The sequence below is a fragment of the Octopus sinensis genome, linkage group LG4, assembly GCF_006345805.1.
Source record: "Octopus sinensis linkage group LG4, ASM634580v1, whole genome shotgun sequence".
NCBI lineage: Eukaryota > Metazoa > Mollusca > Cephalopoda > Octopoda > Octopodidae > Octopus > Octopus sinensis.
The window spans coordinates 156,324,921-156,348,166 of NC_043000.1; the positions used below are offsets into that span (position 1 = coordinate 156,324,921).

Genomic DNA, 23,246 nt, shown 5'->3' on the forward strand with positions numbered 1-23,246 from the left:
GGGGTCTGGGAAGCCAGAAGGCTGCATCAGGCCCAGTCTGATCTGGCAGTGTTTCTACGGCTGGATGCCCTTCCTAACGCCAACCACTCCATGAGTGTAGTGGGTGCTTTTTACGTGCCACCCGCACAGGTGCCAGACGAAACTGGCAAACGGCCACAGACGGATGGTGCTTTTTACGTGCTACCGGCACGGGGGCCAGGCGAGGCTGGCAACGGCTACGATCGGATGGTGCTTTTTACATGCCACCGGCACGGGGGCCAGGCGAGGCTGGCAACGGCCACGAACGGGTGGTGCTTTTTACGTGCCACTGGCACGGAGGCCAGTAGGTGCGGTGCTGGCAATGGCCACGATCGGATGGTTCGCTTACTTGTCACCGGCACTGGTATCACAGCTGCAATTTCCATTGATGTTGATCGACTTCGATTTTGGTTCTGCTTTCTGATATCTGATTTGATTTGGTTTCAATAATTTATTTTTTCTCATTATTTTTGTTTTTAGACTTGTCGACGTTATCCTGGTTTCATGAGAGTTGCACTTCAAGACCCACAGCCTGAACGCCGCTTTTTTAGGCGTGGCTGGGTTACTTTTGAACGCTATGTCAACATAAAAGAAATCTGCTGGAACCTTAACAATATTCGTGTAAGTAGAATGTTGGTGATCTTTAATAAAACTGTAAATATCGTACAAGACTAAATGCCTATGTTCTGAGTTCTCTTCTCCATCAATCAACTTGGTCTTCCATTATTGTCAAATTGTTGCACCCACCTGGTCAGCTTTGATCAAGTAGACCCATAATCAAAGAATTTCTGATATACTCTATTACTCTTTTACCTGTTTCAGTCATTTGACCGCGGCCATGCTGGAGCACCGCCTTTAGTCGAGCAAATCGACCCCGGGACTTATTCTGTTGTAAGCCCAGTACTTATTCTATCGGTCTCTTTTGCCGAACCGCTAAGTGACGGGGACGTAAAAACACCAGCATCGGTTGTCAAGCAATGCTAGGGGGACAAACACACAAACACACACACTTACACACACACACACACACACATATATATATATATATATATATATATATATACATATATACGACAGGCTTCTTTCTGTTTCCGTCTACCAAATCCACTCACAAGGCTTTGGTCGGCCCGAGGCTATAGTAGAAGACACTTGCCCAAGATGCCACACAGTGGGGCTGAACCCGGAACCATGTGGTTGGTTAGCAAGCTACTTACCACACAGCCACTCCTTGGGTGTGTTGGATATTTGGCTGTTATATCAGTTTGGTTGAGTGACCACATAGAGTCCCTTGTTTGTTCCAGGGTTGATGCCATATAACACCAGGTCGACTCTAATGGAGCGCTCTTATGCTTCACTTGTAGTCATCTGAATGATGAGGTGTGATTTGCAAATCTGTTGTGCTACTTATATAATAATAATAATAATGAAATTATTGTATACAGTGCTCAGGTGCACCACAACTTATCAAAATTGCGTATAAAGCATGTGCCTTAATGTACAAATGTCTGGAAAGCAAACAATGCATGAGTCAGATACATGCTTGGGTGTGTATGGAGGGGAGAAAATCAGGTGTAGTGTTGGCGAATCTCAGGAAGCATGGAAGTTTTGAAGGATGCAGTGCTCCGACAACTAACAACTGATGCCGGCAGTTTGTTCCATGCTTCAGCAACTCTCAGCGTGAAAAAATGTTTCCAAAAGTCATGGGAGCTGTGTTGTTTTCTGACTTTGTAAATATGTCCACGGGTGTTAGATGGGTGGAGTTTGAAAAGGTGCTCAGAGTTATTGTTGGTACGATGGTTGATAATTTTATAGGTATCTGCCAAGTCAGCTGCCAGGCGTCGGAGTTTCAATGTGTCCATGCCCAGGGAAGTAAGGTGTTCAGGATATGGCAAATGCCTGATGGAGGGTATTCTTTTGGTTGCACGTCGCTGAACAGCTTCCAGACGATTGATATCCTGGGCAAGATAGGGGTTCCAGACCAGTGATGCAAATTCCAGGTGAGGTCTTACCATAGCTATATAAAGCTGCAGATAGATAGTCGGAGAGCGGCTCACAAAGGATTTGGTGAGTGATGCCAAGACACCCTCAGCCTTCTTGACAATTTTAGCAATGTGTTTTGTCCAACGCAAATCACTGTCGACAATAACACCCAGGTTGCGTTCACATGAAGACTTGTACTAAATCTTCTAATAACTAAAGACTATAAAGACTTAAGTATTACCCCACATGTGCAAGAGAGGATATGATTGATTGAGTGACTCCTGTTTGTATTTTAGGAACTACAGATGGGTACAAGGTAGAATTTGAACTCAGAATGTGGATAGGCAAAATGGAATTCATACATTTTTATCAATTTGTTGTTGTTTTTTTTTAACAGTTAATTATATTCCTTCATATGTAGAATAAAAATAATTTTAAAAATCATTGTTAGGCGCAGGAGTGGCTGTGTGGTAAGTAGCTTGCTTACGAACCACATGGTTCCGGGTTCAGTCCCACTGCGTGGCACCTTGGGCAAGTGTCTTCTACTATAGCCTCAGGCCGACTAAAGCCTTGTGAGTGGATTTGGTAGACGGAAACTGAAAGAAGCCCGTCGTATATATGTATATATATATATATATATATATATATATATATGCGTGTGTGTGTTTGTGTGTATGTGTTTGTCACCTAGCATTTGCTTGACAACCGATGCTGGTGTGTTTATGTCCCTGTCACTTAGCGGTTCAGCAAAAGAGACCGATAGAATAAGTACTGGGCTTACAAAAAGAATAAGTCCCGGGTTCGAGTTGCTCGACTAAAGGCGGTGCTCCACATGGCTGCAGTCAAATGACTGAAACAAGTAAAAGGGTAGAGAGAGATGAGGGTGAGGGGAAAAGTGGATGAGGAAGATGTTGATGGTTTTAGGTTTGATAGAATTCCAAACTTATTTTTTTCAGCTGCGTGACTGTGAACTGGGGGCCATCGTGAACAGGGAGCTAAAGCAAAGGGTGCGCCCCGTCCACGGGATTACGGCCCACAAGCCCATTGTCAAGCAGGACATCAAACTTGCCGCAAAGATCATACAGAACCTAGATTGTAAGTGGAAACTCTGGGATGATCATGGAGAAGAGAAGAAAGATCTTGAAAAGGTAATGTTTTTTTTTTTATTCTATAATTTATAACTTTTACGTGAGTGTTTTCTGACTAACCCTCATAGTATCATGCTCAGATTGGGCAAAAACACAATCAAATGCCTTCTGTAAATTAGGACATTATTTCAAGTGAATACGTAGAGACTCCCTTTTAAGTACATACAACTACTGATATAAAGTTTAAGCAATACTGTTTTTAAATCTATTGGCCTTGTGTCTTCCTTGAGAACATCGTAGTATACATTATTTACATTTGATGGATATTTGTCCCCATCTTGTTTGTTGTTAACACAACGTTTTGGCTGATATACCCTCCAGCCTTCATCAGGTGTCTTGGCTTCTTATTCCTAAGGTATTTTTCGATGTTGTTGTTTTTATTATTTCCTCCTCCTCCTCCAGGTCACCGTTTGGAATTGAATTTGGTATCTTGGGGTTAAGAGTGCGGGCTACTAACTCCAAGATTCCGAGTTCGATTCCAAATACTGACCTGAATAATAATGACATCGGAAAATACCTTAGGAATGAGAACCCAGGTTCGAAATTTCCCCAAGACACCTGATGAAAGCTGGAAGGTATATTAGCCGAAACATTGTGTTAACAACAAACAAGATGAGAACAAATATCCGTCAAATGTATATAATGTAAATAATGCCTCATCTCTTAAATATAGAACTGTATCAAGTAGTATAGTAACTGTTACCTTATCCAAGGTGAGGTTTAGCTATTACCTTCATACAGTTTTTGCTGGCCTTGCGAAATGATTAATTAAACTGACATTTGATTATTATCTTTGATCTTTTAATTGTTTCAGTAATTAGGCTGCAGCTATGCTGGGGCTCTGCCTTTAGGAATTTTAGTTGATCAAATTCACTCCAGTAATTATTTTCTTTTTAAGTCTGGTACATTTGCTGAACCGCTAGGTTATGAGGGCATAAACACACTAACACCGGTTGTCAAGTGGTGGTAGGGGACAAATACACACACACACACACATATATATGATGGGTTTCTTTCAGTTTGCATCTACCAAATCCATTCTCAAAGCTTTCGTTGACCTGAGGTTCGGTAGAAGAGACTTGCCCAAGGTGCCACACAGTGGAACTGAACACGGAACCATGTGGTTGGGAAGCAAATTTCTTACCACACAGTCATGTCTGTGTAATTTGTATGTTATTGTTGTCACTGTTCTTTTCATTCCAGTCGTATGGTTTGGTGTCGAAGAATCCGGTGTTAAAGAACATAGCTGATTATCTTGTTGAGGAGGGTAGCTATGAAGAGGAAGAGCTACTTGGCAAGTGACCCTTTTTTCTATTTACTGATGGGATTATTATTTTGTTTGAAATATTACAAGTTAGTGGGTAGAGCAGGTTGGGTTGGGTGGGAGAGAACATAAGAAGGAAGGAATTTGAAGTGGGATGCAGTACTGAGCAGGGGTAAGAAGACGTAGAGTTCAACCAAGATGCTTACAAAAGGATCTCAGAAGAGGAGAATGAAATCCTGGAACAGTTGTGTAGTTATAGGTGTTGTTTACAGTTAGCAAGTGAAGAGGAGCAGGAGCAATTGTAGTAGTGATGGAAGAGAAGAGAGAGGCCATACTCAGTTCAGCAGTGAGCCAGTTAAATGGAGATTTATTTTCATTTCAATAAAGTAGCTAGTTAAGAGATGAAAGTAGTGATGGAAGCACTCCGTCAGTTACGACGACGAGGGTTCCGGTTGATCCGATCAATGGAACAGCCTGCTTGTGAAATTAATGTGTAAGTGGCTGAACACTCCACAGACACGTGTACCCTTAACGTAGTTCTCGGGGATATTCAGGATGACACAGAGAGTGACAAGGCCGGCCCTTTGAAATACAGGTACAATAGAAACAGGAAGTAAGAGTGAGAGAAAGTTGTGGTGAAAGAGTACAGCAGGGATCACCACCATCCCCTGCCAGAGCCTCGTGGAGCTTTAGGTGTTTTCGCTCAATAAACACTCAACGCCCGGTCTGGGAATCGAAACCGCTGCCCTAACCACTGAGCCATTGCGCCTCCACGATGAAAGTAGTAACTTTACTCAGAAGTAATGTTTATCGCCACTTCAACATGGCTGTTCGATGTTGCTTCTGTTTTAACCCCAGGCAGATCCTCTGCCAGCTGGTTACTGGTGCAACCTGCACCCTGTATATATTACAAGCAGGGGAGTGAACCCCTACCATCCTCTAGCAGACAACAGGATCACACGGTTCAGTGGTTTCAGGCTACTTGTGTTCATCTCCAGTTGTGAACACCTGACCACTAGAATTATTAAATACTAGCAGTATAACCCGGCGTTGCTCGGGTTTGTTTTTTAGTTGCGCTTAAAACAGTAGACTTTGATTTCGCGTTTACAAAGTCTTGACATCTCTTTTCTCTCTTTTACTTGTTTCAGTCATTTGACTGCGGCCATGCTGGAGCACCGCCTTTAGTCGAGCAAATTGACCCCGGGACTTATTCTTTGTAAGTCCAGTACTTATTCTATCGGTCTCTTTTGCCGAACTGCTAAGTGACGGGGACGTAAACACACCAGCATCAGTTGTCAAGCAATGCTAGGGGGACAAACACAGACGCACAAACATATACACGCATACATATATATATATATATATACATACATATATACGACGGGCTTCTTTCAGTTTCCGTCTACCAAATCCACTCACAAGGCTTTGGTCGGCCCGAGGCTATAGCAGAAGACACTTGCCCAAGGTGCCATGCAGTGGGACTGAACCCGGAACCATGTGGTTGGTTAGCAAGCTACTTACCACACAGCCACTCCATAGTTTCAATCTATGAATAAAAGTATAGTGTAGCGATGCTCGAGTTTGCTCTGAATCTGCTTTGGATCAGCTGATCCGTCGTTCGCTCAAAACCAATGACATCACAAAAAAATTCTTTTCGACCCTTTACAATTGGAATTTTTGAAAAGTAAAAATTTTGCATTATGTAGCTTGTTATTCTCTTTAAGTGAACATTTTTCTGGTTGAAATACACCGAAAAATGGCGACACAGCAGTAAAAAATCGTAATAAAAATAGGGATTTTCATAGAAAAAAAGCAACTTTTTAATGTAAATAATTTTTGGTCTTAACATGGTCCAATTTGAATTTTTTCTTCTACAGAATGAAGAACAAGCCTTCTTGTATTATACTCTCAATTTTGGTCAACTTGTGCCGCAAGGTCTCAGAGGAGATAGTGTTGAAGGCTGCCACACAAACACAGACAACTTCAGCTTTATATACTCTTTTACTCTTTTACTTGTTTCAGTCATTTGACTACGGCCATGCTGGAGCACCGCCTTTAGTCGAGCAAATCGACCCCGGGACTTATTCTTTGTAAGCCCAGTACTCATTCTATCGGTCTCTTTTGCCGAACCACTAAGTGACGGCGATGTAAACACACCAGCATCGGTTGTCAAGCAATGCTAGGAGGACAGACACACAAACATACACACACATATATATATATACGATGGGCTTCTTTCAGTTTCCGTCTACCAAATCTACTCACAAGGCATTGGTCGGCCCGGGGCTATAGCACGAAAACGCTTGCCCAAGATGCCACGCAGTTGGACTGAACCCGGAACCATGTGGTTGGTTAGCAAGCTACTAACCACACAGCCACTCCTGCGCCTATATATATAGATTTGTTGCAATTTAAGTATTTTCTTGCCATTTAGGTGGAACCATAGAAGATAAAGATAAATCCAAAGAAGAAACACATGAGCTGACTCTGGACAGGGATGCATCTTTAATCTCAGTAAGTTTTGTTCTTTCACTTCAGTTGATTGTATTGTTATTTTCAGTCATTTCATTGCCCACCATAGATTTTCTTTGTTGTGGTGTTTTACAGCTAACTTTTGTTCCCTCTTGCTCGATATTTATTTCAGAAATATTAAATTTCTAAATATCTCATAGAGATATGTACGGTGGTGGGGCGATAGAGTGGTTGTATACTGTCAATTTAACGTGACAGTAAGGGAATTACACCACCGCTGTTTAGCCCTAGGAAGCATCGACACATTTCCTGTGTCCTTATATATTTACAAAGGGGAGACAAATACCCCCAGCAGCTAGGCCTGCATCTAGAGACACGCATGTTTCTAGACCGATGATGGGTAAAGACCCTGAAACATGCGTGTCTCTAGATGCAGGCCTGGCTGTTGGGGGTATTTGTCTCCCCTTTGTAAATATATAAGGACACAGGAAATGTGTCGAAGCCGACAGAAAGCGTCGATGCTTCCTAGGGTTAAACAGCGGTGGTGTAATCCCCTACTGTCACGTTAAGTTGACAGTATACAACCACAATATTTATTTCTTTATTGAGGAAATAAATATTTTTTATTTATTTCTTTATTGATGGAAGCTAAACATTGAGGGGACAAGCAAGGGATTATGCCGATTACATCGACCCCAGTGCATAACTGGTACTTATTTAATCGACCCCGAAAGGATGAAAGGCAAAGTCGACTTCGGCAGAATTTGAACTCAGAACAAATACTGCTAAGCATTTCGCCTGGCATGCTAACGATTCTGCCAGCTCGCCGCAATTCCTATTGCTCAATATATTAAACAGAGTGGTTAGAGGATTGAGAGAACAACAGTTACCGTTATTGTTCTTGTTTGTCTCCCCTTAATCCCAATTTTTGTTTATTTTGGAAATTAATTGAAATACATGGACATGGTGGATGACTGCAGGTGCAAAATACATTTTGGTAATCAATTACATCCCTTACAGGTCGGAGTTCAAATTCGATACTCTAAGAAGCGTTGCTCCAGTGTGGACACAGTAATAATTGAGACTAATCTTTATATATAAAAGTGGGGTTGTGTGCTGTCTGTCTCCTACTATTTAGATTCCTAACTACTCCCACATTTTGCGGTGCAGTTTAACCAAAAGCGGGTATCTTATAGTCATGATTCATATCGAGCCCTTCTGGGTATTAGCGCGCGTCTTCGATGAGTCTACGATTTAAAAAAAATTTACCATCAATTTTTCCCTTTTTTAATGCATTTTTGGCATATATAAAGGAAGTAACTCTCTAAAAATTTATTATTAAATCTCAGAACGTAAAAAGCTACAGTAACACCCCCCTTTGTGGTTAGCCATATTGAGATGGCTATTATACTTTACATCTCTAAAAATGCTTATATAGTTATTTCCCTTACAAACTCGAGCAACGCCGGGTGATACTGCTAGTTAAAGTCTAAAATGATAAGAAATATTTTCATGTAATATGGTATACATGGAACTTATATGGTTTTTACCAATCTTGATTGCTTTTTTGTCTCACCCTACAATTTTTTAAAATTGAAATAAATATTTTTTACTTTGTTCTTTTTTTTTATGACATTTGAGAGTGCGAATTTTATTTCACCTGTTTTGTAATGTGTTTGTTTGTTGTACTGTAGACTTATCCAACCCATGTCAATCTGTTTTATGATGATGGTGATAATAATTTAGATGGTCATTTAATGTTTACATTCTTTTTTTTTCAACAGGTTCTTGACCGTATGATTCTGTATCTCCGCATTGTCCATTCTTTGGACTATTATAGTGCCAGTGAGTATCCCAATGAAGATGAGATGCCACACCGATGTGGCATTATCCATGGACGTGGTCCGCCTCCGCTGAAAATAACACAAAATGACGGTATGTATTTTCATTTCTTTTTGATACTTGATTGCAGTTCAACTGGTGAAGTATAAACTAGTGAACTACTTGTTTCTAGATCACAAGTTTAAACCTGTTGTAGGCATTTTCAATGTATTTCCACATTGTGTCATTTCACTTGTTGTCAAGAAGGGGTACCATATAATCATCATCATCGTTTAACGTCTGCTTTCCATGCTAGCATGGGTTGGATGATTTGACTAAGGTCTGGCAAACCAGATGACTGCACCAGGCCATCTGATCTGGCAGAGTTTCTACAGCTGGATGCCCTTCCTAACGCCAACCACTCCGAGAGTGTAGTGGTTCTTTTATGTACCACCGGTACGAGGGCCATTCAAGCAGTACTGGCAATGGCCATGCTCAAATGGTGCTTTTTATGTGCCACCTGCACAGGAGCCAGTCCAGCGCCTCTGGCAACGACCTTGCTCGAATGTTTTTTCGCATGCCACCAGCTCAAGTGCCAGTAAGGCGACACAGATAATGATCACGCTTGAATGGTGCTTTTTATGTTCCACTGGCACAGAAGCCAGTTTGTTGCTCTGGCAATGATCACGCTCGGATGGTACTCTTAGCGCTCCACTAGCACGGAGGCTAGTCATCGAATTCGATTTCGATTTCACTTGACTCAACAGGTCTTTGCAAGCAGAGTTTAGTGTCCAATAAAGGAAAGGTACGCATAAGTGGGCTGGTTACACCCCTGGCATAGGCCATGAAGTTCTGGTCTCACTTGGCTTGCTGAGTCAACCATTACCTGATATAGAATAATGTTGTATCCAAGAGTAAAAGAAAGGAAATATCCTCTCTTTTCACACCAGGATGTGGACTTAGGTGTTATATTCTCTTTTATTGAGCGCTTCCTTCTCAACAACTTTTAAAATGCATATACAGCACAAATCTGTTAATCAGTGGAAACAGCTTGCTAAGTAATGTTACTTTTTGACAACTTGACATTGCCGATTTTTTTGTAGCACAAATGCCGATGTCATAAAATACTGGGCTGTGCATCTTTTCAATCTATAAGCAATCAGGACAAACTACGTTGTTTTGCTTACAGCTTGGTAGAAAGCAGTTTTTGGTTATTAAAAATTTATGGCAAAATAGATACAAAAAAACTCAGCAGAAAACCCACATAAAATTGATACTTCAAAGATAGCCAAGGTAGGATCAATAAGATCCTTATCTAGTATTTAAATGATGTGATATATATCATAGTGATGTGTCAAATTACTGACAAAGGTACCTAAACTCAAAAGAATCCTTTATGTGTAGTTGTAAATAGCTGCTATGGAAGAAGTAGTCTGTTGCTATAATTGTTGAGTTCTGAATATATTTGCTGATTGCCCCATTCAGGTACTGTTTTCCATATTTGTCTCTTAAGCTTTTGAGAGCTGGTGTATTGGTCATGATGTGAAAGTGTACAAGAAATAACTTTCTTCCTGGATCGAGTTACAGGTGTGTTAGTCTGTTTCTATGATGTGAAGAGTATGAGAAATAAATTTCCTCTTGAATAGGATTAGAGTAAAATTCAGTATCTATTTCTGACAGCGATGTGTGAATTAAGTATACTGTCCAGAAATAATGGAATACCTGCAGCCTATTTGACCACAGTCCACCGGGTTGTTAATGGGTCCATTGAGGAAGTACTTTTTGTTGCTGTATATAGAAGAGTGTGTTCTTAGCTGCAATACTGTGCTGATCATGGTCTTAGACTAAAGAACCACTCCTCTGTGGATGTATATAATTGTGAAAAGCTAGACAGTTATAAACAGGCGCAGGAGTGGCTGTGTGGTAAGTAGCTTGCTAACCAACCACATGGTTCTGGGTTCAGTCCCACTGCGTGGCATCTTGGGCAAGTGTCTTCTGCTGACCAATGCCTTGTGAGTGGATTTGGTAGACGGAAACTGAAAGAAGCCCGTCGTATATATGTATATATATATATATATGTGTATGTGTGTGTGTGTGTGTGTTTGCGTGTCTGTGTTTGTCTCCCTAGCATTGCTTGACAACCGATGCTGGTGTGTTTACATCCCCGTCACTTAGCGGTTCGGCGAAAAGAGACCGATAGAATACGTACTGGGCTTACAAAGAATAAGTCCCGGGGTCGATTTGCTCGACTAAAGACTCCAGCATGGCCGCAGTCAAATGACTGAAACAAGTAAAAGAGAAAAGAGTGTCAGTGTCATTTAAAAAGGCACCCATGCCAGTACTGCATTAACACATCCGTGCTGGTGCAGCGTAAATGCACCTATGCTGGTGACATGTAGAAAGCACCCAACACACTCTGTTAAGTGGTTGACCTTAAGAAGGGCATCCAACTGTAGAAACCATGCCTCAGCAGACAGTTGGAGTCCAGACAACTCCCTGCTAGTCAGCTCCATGTCAAACCGTCCAACTCATGCCAGCATGAAAGGTGGATATTAAACGATGATGATGATGATACTTGTGACTTCCTTAACACAAGGGTAGTTATTGACTCTCATATATGATGTATTCAGCTAACTCTTTCTGAAACACATGGATTTATAAGGCCTAATTCTTTCCGAAACAAGAATGTCTAAAGCTTAATTGTTTCTGAAATATAACTTTTATAGAATCGAAATCGATCAATGGAAATTGCACTGTGATACCAGTGTCGGTGGCACGTAAGAGAACCATCCGAATGTGGCCGTTGCCAGCGCCGCCCTGACTGGCCTCATGCCGGTGGCACGTAAAAAGCACCATCCGTTCGTGGCTGTTGCCAACCTCACCTGGCCCTTGTACCGGTGGCACATAAAAAGCACCATCCGATCGTGGCCGTTTGCCAGACTCGTCTGGCACCTGTGCCAGTGGCACGTAAAAAGCACCCACTACACTCATGGAGTGGTTGGCGTTAGGAAGGGCATCCAGCTGTAGAAACATTGCCAGATCAGACTGGGCCTGGTGCAGCCTTCTGGCTTCCCAGACCCCAGTTGAACCGTCCAACCCATGCTAGCATGGAAAGCGGACGCTAAACGATGATGATGACGATGATAGATTTTTTTTTAAAAATTTTGTGAGACACAAAGACTAATAAAGCTTAAATTTTTTCTGAAACATGAAAATTCAAAGAGCTTAAATCTCTTTGGAAACATATGATCCACATGGATTAATTCTTTCTAAAACATCACAACCCATAGGATCTAATTCTTTCTGATACTGTTGAAGCCATATAACTTTTTTCCAAAGTATAAAGACTCAGTGAACTTATTTCTTTCTGAAACATAAGAACCCATAGGGCTGAATTTTTTCTAAGACACAGGCCATTTGGGCTTAATATTTTAAATAATCTTATTTCATTTGTTTCATTATTATTCTCCTGTTTTCTTTGTCTTTCTGTCTTCAGTAACTGATTGGATGAACAATTTTGAGACGAAATTAAAAGCGTTTGTTGATATGCAACATCTTATTGACAAAGAGCAAGCCATTTTATTGGGCAGGAAAGACCCAAATGCGTATCCTTTCTTGTTTCTGTTGGATTACATTTTACCCTTCGAAATTGATCAAAAAATGATTTGTAAATATAAAATATTAACCACTCTATGGCACATAGACTTTTAGATAATTTGACATCTATTCTCAATAGATTTGGGAACTGGGATGAGAATTAAATGTTTTACTTGAAATGCAATGACGTGGTTGTGGTAAATTTGAATTTAGTTGACCTTGCTGTAAATATATCCCACAGGGAAATATAGTATACCATTATAAGAAGTGAATGTACTAAGTGAGTATTTTATATTTTGCTACTTTGCAATCCTGAACTTAGAGTTGCTCTGCGAATTTATCTGATTGGAAATGGTTATCCCACCTTTATTTTGGTAAAAGATGCTGGCCTAAGATAGAAATCTTTAAAAATAGGTTAGGTTCAGTTCAAAGTAATTTGAATTCAGATTAACTTTGTCAAATGTAATGCTTATTTATTCACCTTGTTTTGAATTAGTCATGCATTCTCTCACAGCTTTGAGATTCCAATGGTGAGTATTATTGTAAGATAAGTGTAAGAGGTTGGGTTTGGCCAGTTTGAAAATAAAACAGATTATTTTGGCTGGATATGGCTGGTTTTAATGCTAAAGGGTTAAATATTTAAACTGGTTGAAAAAGCAGCTGACTCTACTGAAACTCTTTCGTTAACCTGTGATGTTGATTTCGACATGTTCCTTAATTTTGTGATACTCAGTGAAGTCGAGAAGTTTGTCACCTTGAATACACAGGAGCTGGCCATTGACAAGTGGTTGTGCCCTTTGAGTGGGAAGAAGTTCAAAGGCCCCGATTTTGTGCGAAAGCACATTTTCAACAAGCACGGTGAAAAAATTGAAGAAGTTAAAAAAGAGGTAGGTTTGCTTTGTGAGTCGCTTGCTTTTTTTTCTATTTCCTCGTTGTTGTTGTCGTTTTTACCTGGCTCTGTTTTTTAGATTGTCTTTATTGTATTTTATCATTACTAATCAAAAATCAAAGAATCAAATCAAAATCGATGAACATCAATGGAATTTGTAGTTTTGTGGTACCAGTGCCGGTGGCACATAAGAAAACCATCCGAACGTGGCCGTAGCCAGTACCGCATCGACTGGCCTCCGTGCTGGTGGCATGTAACAAACACCATCCGATCGTGGCCGTGCCAGCCTTGCCTGGCCTCCGTGCCGGTGGCACGTAAAAAACACCATCCGAGCGTGGCCGTTCGCCAGCCTTGTCTGGCACCTGTGTCGGTGGCACATAAAAAGCACCCACTACACTCTCGGAGTGGTTGGCGTTAGGAAGGGCATCTGGCTGTAGAAACACTGCCAGATCAGACTGGAGCCTGATGCAGCCTTCTGGCTTCACAGACCCCAGTTGAACCGTCCAACCCATGCTAGCATGGAAAGCAGATGTTAAACGATGATGATGATGATGACTACTTCTTCAATTTCCATCATCATCCAGTTGTTCTTACTGCATGGATTGCCAGGACTTGTTCTCCCTAGTCTGATTGGTCCACCATTGCTTGTGGTAGGTCTTCTCAAGTACACTCCCATGCAAGAACTTCACTGATGATCTCTTCCTTTGCTCACCAGCAATGTCCAGCAAATTTTGTTCTTTGGCCACAGTGTTCAATTTTCATACTAACAATAATTAATGTCTTTCATTCATTACTAGCAGTATCGCCCGGCGTTGCTCGGGTTTGTAAGGGAAATAACTATAAAGCATTTTTAGAGAGTTATAGCCAAAAAATGGAAAAACATGATGGTAAATTTTTTTTTAAGATTTAAAAAAGGTGGAGTTGCGTCCCCTAGACAGTTTGTGGTTCGTGTTTCTGATTCTCGACGCCATGTCGAATTTATCGATTTTTTTCAGAACTGGGGGAACTTTTCAACATTTTCGCTGCGTTAGTTTTGAATTATGACATTGGGCTATGTGTGTGTCAAGTTTCATCAGAATCGGTTGAAAGCCGTGGTCAGGGAGAGGGTACAAGCAAACAGACACACAGAAACACGCACAGACAAACTGCCGTTTATATAGAGAGAGATGGTTGAGACAGTTGATGCCATTCATTTGCAAAATTTTCCAGATATTCTAAGAGAAAAAATGAAAATTCTGAGCTTACTTTATTTAGGAGTAGACTATTTAATTATATCATACTCCCTACAAAATAATGGTTTTTCCTACAATAAGAAATTATTACCATCACCATTAGCACTGCCAACTTGACAGTAATTCCAAATTTTGGCTCAAGGCCAGCAATTTCAGGAAGTAAGTCAATTACATCAACTCCAGTGTTCAACTGGTACTTATTTTATCAACACCCAAAAATGAAAGGCAAAGTTGACCTCAGCAGAATTTTATCTTAGAACATAAAGACAAATGAAATGCTGCTAAACATTTTACCCAGCATGCTAACAATTCTGCCAACTTGCTGCTGCTGCTGCTAATGTAAAAAGCACCATCCGATCGTGGCCGTTGCCAACCTCGCCTGGCCTCCCCATGCCGGTGGCACGTAAAAAGCACCATCCGATTGTGGCCGTTTGCCAGCCCCGTCTGGCATCTGTGTCGGTGGCACGTAAAAAGCACCCACTACACTCTCGGAGTGGTTGGCGTTAGGAAGGGCATCCAGCCGTAGAAACATTGCCAGATCAGACTGGGCCTGGTGCAGCCTTCTGGCTTCCCAGACCCCAGTTGAACCGTCCAACCCATGCTAGCATGGAAAGCGGACGTTAAACGATGAATAATAATAATAATAATAATAATAATAATCATCATCATATATTATCATCTCATTCATGACATTTGACTTATTTTTCATAATGGGCATTTTATTTTAGTGCTTCTTTCTACTATAGACACAAAGCCTGGAATTTTGGGAAGGGGTCCCACTTCATGACTGGTACCTATTTCATTGATCCTTAAAGGATGAATGTCGACCTAAGTGGAATTTGAACTCAGAATGCAAAGCCGGAAGAAATACCTTTAAGCATTTTGTCTGGAATGCTAATGACTCTGCCCTCTTGTTGCCTTTCATCTAGCTCTAATGATAAAGAGAGAATAAAAATAAATAAGGCTTGAACTTGCAACCCACTAATATCAGTAATCTTGAATCTCACTGTAGCTCTAATTACTGTATTTGTTGTGAATGTCTATTCAGTGTTTTAGATGTAATATTCTTGTTTTTAAGGTTGCCTTCTTTAACAACTATCTGCTTGACTCCAAACGACCTCAGTTGCCTGAACATCCTGGGACCAAACAGCCAGGCTCTAGTGGCACTACAACTGGCCAACGAGACAGCTTGTTGGGGCCAGGTAATGCCTTTCAAGCAATTCCTCAGATGCTGGCTTACAACCAGCCAAGACCACCTTTACTCTACGGAGGTAAGTGTGTTTATTGTTTTACTTTGTTATTTTTGTGGTTGTTGAGTTGCAGACTAATGGCCTTATAACCTGTAGCGTTATTCCTCGACATTCGGAATTTCAATCCTCTATGGGAGAACTTTGTATTTCTACCCACTACTAATTTTAAAACAAGTACTTGTAATATATTGTATAAGTTCATATAAAACATATTTTGTCATCAAAATCAGTATTAAATTTCATTTCAACCTACCCACTTTTATCAGGAATAAACACAAGTCTGTAATAAAGATTTATTTATTTTTTTACATGCCACCGGCACGGGGCCAGGCGAGGCTGGTTCGTGGCCGTTGCCAGCTTCACCTGGCCCCGTGCCGGTGGCACGTAAAAAGCACCATCCGTCCGTGGCCGTTTGCCAGCTCTGTCTGGCACCTGTAAGGGTGGCACGTAAAAAGCACCCACTACACTCACAGTGTGGTTGGCGTTAGGAAGGGCATCCAGCCGTAGAAACACTGCCAGATCAGACTGGGCCTGATGCAGCCTTCTGGCTTCACAGACTCCAGTTGAACCGTCCAACCCATGCTAGCATGGAAAGTGGACGCTAAATGATGATGATGATGATGGGAAAGCCTCCTTTTTTTTGTCGAGGGCTTATATGCCCCATTATTAGACTATTTTCCTTAGTCATTTGCACGGTGGTTGTTATAGGCTTTAAGCTTATAAAAAAATACCATTATATATATATATATATATTTAAATCTGATACTACATATAACTTGCAGTGTTGTGTAAGTGCCACAAGAGTACATAATCTTCTATAATCCTATATATTAATTTAAAAAAAAAAAAATTTTATATAGTATATTGCCATTTAAAAAGCACTCAGTCCACTGGTTGGTGTTAGGAAAGGCATCCAGCCATAAAAACCATGCCAAAACAGACACGGAAGTCTGGTGCAGTCTTCTGCCTGGCCACACCCTGTCAAACTGTCCAACCCATGGCAGCAGGACATTAAATGATAGTGATGATATATATATATATAACTGGATTTGGTAGACAGAAACCTCTGGCGTTAGGAAGGGCATCCAGCTGTAGAAACGTTGCCAGATAAGACTGGAGCCTGGTGCAGCCTTCTGGCTTCCCAGATCCCCGGTCGAACCGTCCAACCCATGCTAGCATGGAGAACGGACGTTAAACGATGATGATGATGATATATATATATATATATATATATACATGTGCTGATGGCACATAAAAAGTTCCCACTTCATTTCCAGAGTGGTTGGCATTAGGAAGGGCATACAGCTGTAGAAACCATGCCAGATCAGATTGAAGCCTGGTGCAGCCTCCTGGCTTGCCAGTCTCCAGTTAAACCATTCAACCCATGCCAGCATGGAAAGTGGATGTTAATTGATGATGATGATGATGTATTTGTGTGTTTGTCCCCACCACCAATGCTTGTTAACCGATGCTGGTGTGTTTATGTCCACAAAACTTAGTGCTTTGGCAAAAGTGACTGATAGAATAAGTACTAGGCTTACAAAGAATAAGTCCTGGGGTCAATTTGTAAAACTAAAGACGGTGCTCCAGCAAGGCCACAGTGAAATAGCTGAAACAAGTAAAACTAAAAGAATAAATATAGAGATGTACTTGCATAGCAAGTGATTTGATCTGAGATCGTGTGCTGAAATGAAAACAATTGCAGCGTGGAAGGTGTTTGTAAGCGATTTAAGAAACACACAAAAGCCGTTCGATTCACTTCAACATTTAAGTTTAATTTGTCAAAATATTTTCGTCGCTTTAAGACCGGATTTTTGTCAGTGAACAGGTCGCGGATTTTAGCGACGAAAATATTTTGACAAATCAAATTTAAATGTCGAAGTGAATCGAACGGCTTTTGTGTGTTTCTTAAATGGCTTACAAACACCTTCCACGCTGCAATAATAAATATAGATTTATATATATTTTACAACAAAAATTTTATATCTTGATCATTGGTCATTGAGTTATCTACGTTGCAGATGTGGGGAAATTAATTGATCATCCAGGCTCTGTATATTAATGGAAGTGGCTGTTGCAAGGTCTGCATCGTGGAGAGAGCCACAATTCTTAAGGACTATAAGAATCCTGGCACATCAAACAGCCGTAAAGAAGTGTTTTCTAAATGTATCCACTTCAAGCGTTACTTGCTGGAAAATTGGATCTTCCCGTTTGCTAGTTAGGCCTCTTCGGGTCTATAAGCGTACTCTGATTCAGGGGAGATAACCCGTCTTTAACGTATTTTGCTAAGACGTATACCTTGAGCTCTAAGCGCTTCCTCACGTCTGTGACGTAGGTGTTTTAAATTTTGTATTTATAGAGAGACTGACGAGCTGCCCGCAAGGCTTTGCTTTGTGGATGCGAAACCTTGGGTCACTCTATGTCCAAGATATAAAGTTTCTGTTGAAATGATTACTGGTCTATTCTTTAGAGTGTGCTTCTTTCTGTTGTGTTTTTAATTAACTATATATATATATATATATAAATGGGATGGGAAGCACTCCGTCGGTTACGACGACGAGGGTTCCGGTTGATCCGAATCAACGGAACAGCCTGCTCGTGAAATTAACATGTAAGTGGCTGAGCACTCCACAGACACGTGTACCCTTAACGTAGTTCTCGGGGATATTCAGCGTGACACAGAGAGTGACAAGGCCGGCCCTTTGAAATACAGGTACAACAGAAACAGGAAGTAAGAGTGAGAGAAAGTTGTGGTGAAAGAGTACAGCAGGGATCACCACCATCCCCTGCCGGAGCCTCGTGGAGCTTTAGGTGTTTTCGCTCAATAAACACTCACAACGCCCGGTCTGGGAATCGAAACCGCGAGTCCTCTGCCCTAACCACTGGGCCATTGCGTCTCCACACACACATATATATATATATATATATATATATATATATATATATATTTTGAGAATTCACAAAAAAAAAAACAAAAGACGAAGACAGGTGGTGAAGAAAACAAACAGATGTATTAGTATAATGCTCGGGAATTGAAAAAGTCTAACTATATATCTGATTTTTCACACAAATAGCATATAATACATATTGACTCTCTTGAGATAAAATTTAAAAAGAACTAATGTATAGGATTGTTGTAGATTATGTATTCTGTGGCACTTTATGAATTTTCAAGACAATTTAGGTAATGAGCTTTTATGATACCCATCTTAATCCAATCAACTATATCTCTTTCTCTGCATGTTTGGAGTACTGATGGAGATGAAATAGTTTGCTGGTCAGTGCTTTTGTGTTGTTTCTATGATGTAGAGTATTTTCTTTGTCAGTGGTAATTGAGTAGCAAAGAATGGTTGTCAGGTGTGTCAATAGATGTGTGTGTGTAAAATTTTGTTATTTTTTGAGTAAGGTTTATGAGTAATATATTATTTGTTGTTTAGCTTCAGATCAGCTGTGGTTGAGCAAACTTATGACTACAAAAAAAAAAAAAAAAAATTCCAGTAGTGACCATCCTGTCATTTTTCTAAGTGTATCTAGGACTGCATTATCTGACAAGTATTTCCTTTTTAAGGAGTCTGATCAGAGGGAGATTTGTTGCTGTTTTCCAGCATGTCTAGCAACCATATAGAGGTTCCTTAGTTTAGTGGCTGAATGCAGTGGTCTGAATTCATGTAAGTCAGTTCTGTAAAGAAGGAGCCTTTGTAGGATTTTTGTTGTTCAACTTTGGTTGGGTTCTTGTTACATTCATTTACATTTTGTGTTCAAATTCCATTGAGTTCAGTTTTGCCTTCTACCCTACTGGAGGGGTTGATCACATAGAATTGATCAGTTACTGGAGATAATTGACAGGTACATCAAAGTAACCATTTCAGTTAACCAACTAATGTTGATACAAAAACAAAACTTAAGAAATACAACCATCTTGAAATAAACTGAAATTTATTATGAAATCCACCACAAAAAAAATGTAAGAAAAATCTTATAGGATCTTTTAGATTCTTTTTTATTTACCTCTTATTGTGAAGTACTTATTTTCAAACACCTGCTTTAATCATTAGCTTTCTGTTCTTCTTCACAAGTTGTTTATATATCCTTATTTTGTAGCACCACCTACTCCATATGTTGCTTCCAATTATGGTAGAGACAACTATCGACTTGATTATAGACGAGGGGGCATTGGAAATGTTGGTATGGGACATATGAAACCATACAGGTAAGTAGTCTTCATTAATTCCATCTCTTCTCTTTGGGCAAACATGGACCAATGTAAGAGATTTTGTTTATGCTGCATAACCTTTATATGATGAATGTTGGCAAATCAAATTTGCAATTCCATTTCAATTCCCATTGATAGCTACTTCATTAACCCTTTTGTATTTAAACTGACCACATCAGGCCCAAGTATGCTACTCATTTTATGTTCAAAATAGCCAGATCTGTTCTCTCACTCCTACCCTACAGTGTCGTTTTAAAAATAAACAATTACATAATCAAAATCTCAAAATCTATGACATAATGCAGGATTAATTCAAAGCAATATGAATAAATATTACATTTGACAAAATAATTTGAATTCCAGAGTTAATGCCCTTGTGGATTGTATGACCATCACTACTTACTGAAGTTAATAGTTTTGATTGAGTGTCAATCAGTGTTTTGTTCAGTTGTAACAGACCAGAAAAAATTGGCAGTCCTTGTAGTCTCTGTAGATATGTTTTACAGTTTATTCAAGGCAAGAAATTTAACAAATACCAGTTGGTGAATAGCGCTGCCTTGACTGGCTTCCGTGCCGGTGGCATGTAAAAAGTACTAACCGATTGTTGCCAGCCTCACCTGGCACCTGTGCCGGTGGCACGTAAAAAGCACCCACTACACTCACGGAGTGGTTGGCGTTAGGAAAGGCATCCAGCTGTAGAAACATTGCCAGATCAGACTGGAGCTTGGTGCAGCCTCCTGGCTTCCCAGACCCTGGTCGAACTGTCCAACCCATGCCAGCATGGAAAACGGACGTTAAACGATGATTATAAACCCTGTTGTATGGTTTAGTCTTTCAAATTCACAATACTAAAGATGATTTTGTTTTCCTTTTATGACTTGTTATTCTGTTGAACTAATTAGCATTCTTATCTTTTTCTTTCATCCTAGACGTTCTGATCCAAGAAGCATCATAGAATATCGAGATCTTGACGCACCAGAAGACGTGGACATATTCTAAATAAGATACATTTTTAGCTTTAAACATTTTTTTAATGGAGACATTTTTTTTATTTATTTTATTAAATTTTTTTTTCTCTAACTTCACTCATATCCTCTCTTTCTCTCTCCCTCTCTCTCTCTCTCTTTATCATAATTATATTTTTCATAATTTTATTACCTCTTCACATTTTTTCTACTCTTTTGCCATAAATGTTTTATTTCTGTATGTCTGACTGCCTGTCCATCTGTCCCCCCCCCATTCCCTTTGTTTCCTTGGATATCTTCCAGTGTGCCTACGCATTTGCATTCAGCAAGCTAGCGTGGATGGTCGTGGTAGGGACGGTCGTGGTGACAGCGATCGGGTGGTGACGGGAGCTGTGTTTGTTTTGGCAGTTCATTGGTGGTGATGTTGGTAGCAATGTTGGTGTTAGTATTGGCAGCTAAAACAGTGGTGAAGGTAATAGTTGTATTTTGGTAGTTCAAAGCCAGTGATTGATGATGATGATGACGATGATGATGATGGCAACTGCTGCTGTTGTGATAGTCATAGTTGTAGCAGTGGTGAAAGAAGTGATTATGTTGATTGTGGTTGTGGTAATGATGTTGATGGTGGCAATGGCTGTTATGATATTGGTTATTGTGAGAGGTGTGTTTTTTGAAGATGTGTGGTTAAAGTATTAGGTCCTTGTCCATACAGTGAAGATCTCAAAACTTGTACTTTCCCCCTGTGTGTGACTACATTTAAGCAAGGCAGCACAAAACACTACTTGCACCAATACACCCGACTGACAAAGCTGTTTCCACTCTTACTGGGGTTGGGTGGTTGTGTATTCCAACTAGCAGCAAGGACCTTTTGATCCACCAATATACAAATGTCTCAGTTTTCACACCCCTGCTCTTTCTCTGTACCATCCTCCCCTCTCACTTGATTTTGATTTTTTTGAGAACCAGCTGTGTCTGTACGTGTAAAGCTGTAATAATGCAATCAAGCGCTTGTCCCATCTTTCTTCATCCTCTCTTACTCTACCCATCTTCTGACTTTGCCTAATGTACTGCATTCCTTTGACATTCCATCAGTGATGCCCTGAAGTACTAAGTGACGTTGTCGGTGGGTGTAGTGTCGGTGGTGGCAGAGACAAAAGCAATAGCAAAATAAAGACATTTATCTATGGCAAATGTGTTATTAGTATTTTTTCCTTCTGTTATTGTTTCATTTTCAGCTCTTTCATCTTTTCAGTTCTCTAATCTCACCTCATACTCATTTGTTTATAAATAATAATAATAATAATAATAATAATAATAAAACATTGTGTACAGTGCTCAGGTGCACTACAACTCATCTAAAGTGTATATATAATCAGGTGTAGTTTCGGCGGATTTCGGAAAGCATGAGGGCCTTAAAGGATGCAGTGTCATGGCAGTCAACAACTGACACAGGCAGTTTATTCCATGCTTCAGCAACTCTGAGCGTGAAAAAATGTTTCCGAAAGTCATGTGAACCAACAAGAGAGCCTTATTTACATTATTTACATTCGACAAATATTTGTCCTCATCTTGTTTGTTGTTAACACAACATTTCGGCTGATGTACCCTCCAGCCTTCTTTAGGTGTCTTGGGGAAATTTCGAACCTGGGTTCTCATTCCTAAGGTATTTTTCGATGTTGTTGTTGTTATTATTATTGTTGTTCAGGTCACTGCTTGGAATCGAACTCGGAATCTTGGGGTTAGTAGCCCGAGCTCTTAACCACTACGCCATATGCCCGTGGGCATTATTAATAATAATATAATAATAATAATAATAAAACATTGTGTACAGTGCTCAGGTGCACTACAACTCATCTAAAGTGTATATATAATCAGGTGTAGTTTCGGCGGATTTCGGAAAGCATGAGGGCCTTAAAGGATGCAGTGTCATGGCAGTCAACAACTGACACAGGCAGTTTATTCCATGCTTCAGCAACTCTGAGCGTGAAAAAATGTTTCCGAAAGTCATGTGAACCAACAAGAGAGCCTTATTTACATTATTTACATTCGACAAATATTTGTCCTCATCTTGTTTGTTGTTAACACAACATTTCGGCTGATGTACCCTCCAGCCTTCTTTAGGTGTCTTGGGGAAATTTCGAACCTGGGTTCTCATTCCTAAGGTATTCTTCGATGTTGTTGTTGTTATTATTATTGTTGTTCAGGTCACTGCTTGGAATCGAACTCGGAATCTTGGGGTTAGTAGCCCGAGCTCTTAACCACTACGCCATATGCCCGTGGGCATTATTAATAATAATAATAATAACAACATCGAAGAATACCTTGGGAATGAGAACCCAGGTTCGAAATTTCCCCAAGACACCTGAAGAAGGCTGGAGGGTACATCAGCCGAAATGT

The 23,246-nt window shown here is 40.3% G+C and overlaps 1 protein-coding gene across 1 annotated transcript in view; it reads left to right on the forward strand.

Moving 5' to 3' along the window:
* LOC115210353 (serrate RNA effector molecule homolog) overlaps positions 1-22,040 on the forward strand; it is a 66,801-nt gene extending 44,761 nt beyond the window's left edge. Inside the window, exons 13-22 of the mRNA XM_029778896.2 lie at positions 499-639; positions 2,955-3,146; positions 4,350-4,440; positions 6,845-6,924; positions 8,667-8,817; positions 12,200-12,308; positions 13,034-13,187; positions 15,500-15,692; positions 19,773-19,881; positions 20,814-22,040. Coding sequence (XP_029634756.1) covers positions 499-639; positions 2,955-3,146; positions 4,350-4,440; positions 6,845-6,924; positions 8,667-8,817; positions 12,200-12,308; positions 13,034-13,187; positions 15,500-15,692; positions 19,773-19,881; positions 20,814-20,883 — 1,290 coding nt within the window. The 3' untranslated portion in view covers positions 20,884-22,040. The remainder of the gene's footprint in view (positions 1-498; positions 640-2,954; positions 3,147-4,349; positions 4,441-6,844; positions 6,925-8,666; positions 8,818-12,199; positions 12,309-13,033; positions 13,188-15,499; positions 15,693-19,772; positions 19,882-20,813) is intronic.
* The last annotated feature ends 1,206 nt before the right edge of the window (positions 22,041-23,246 follow it).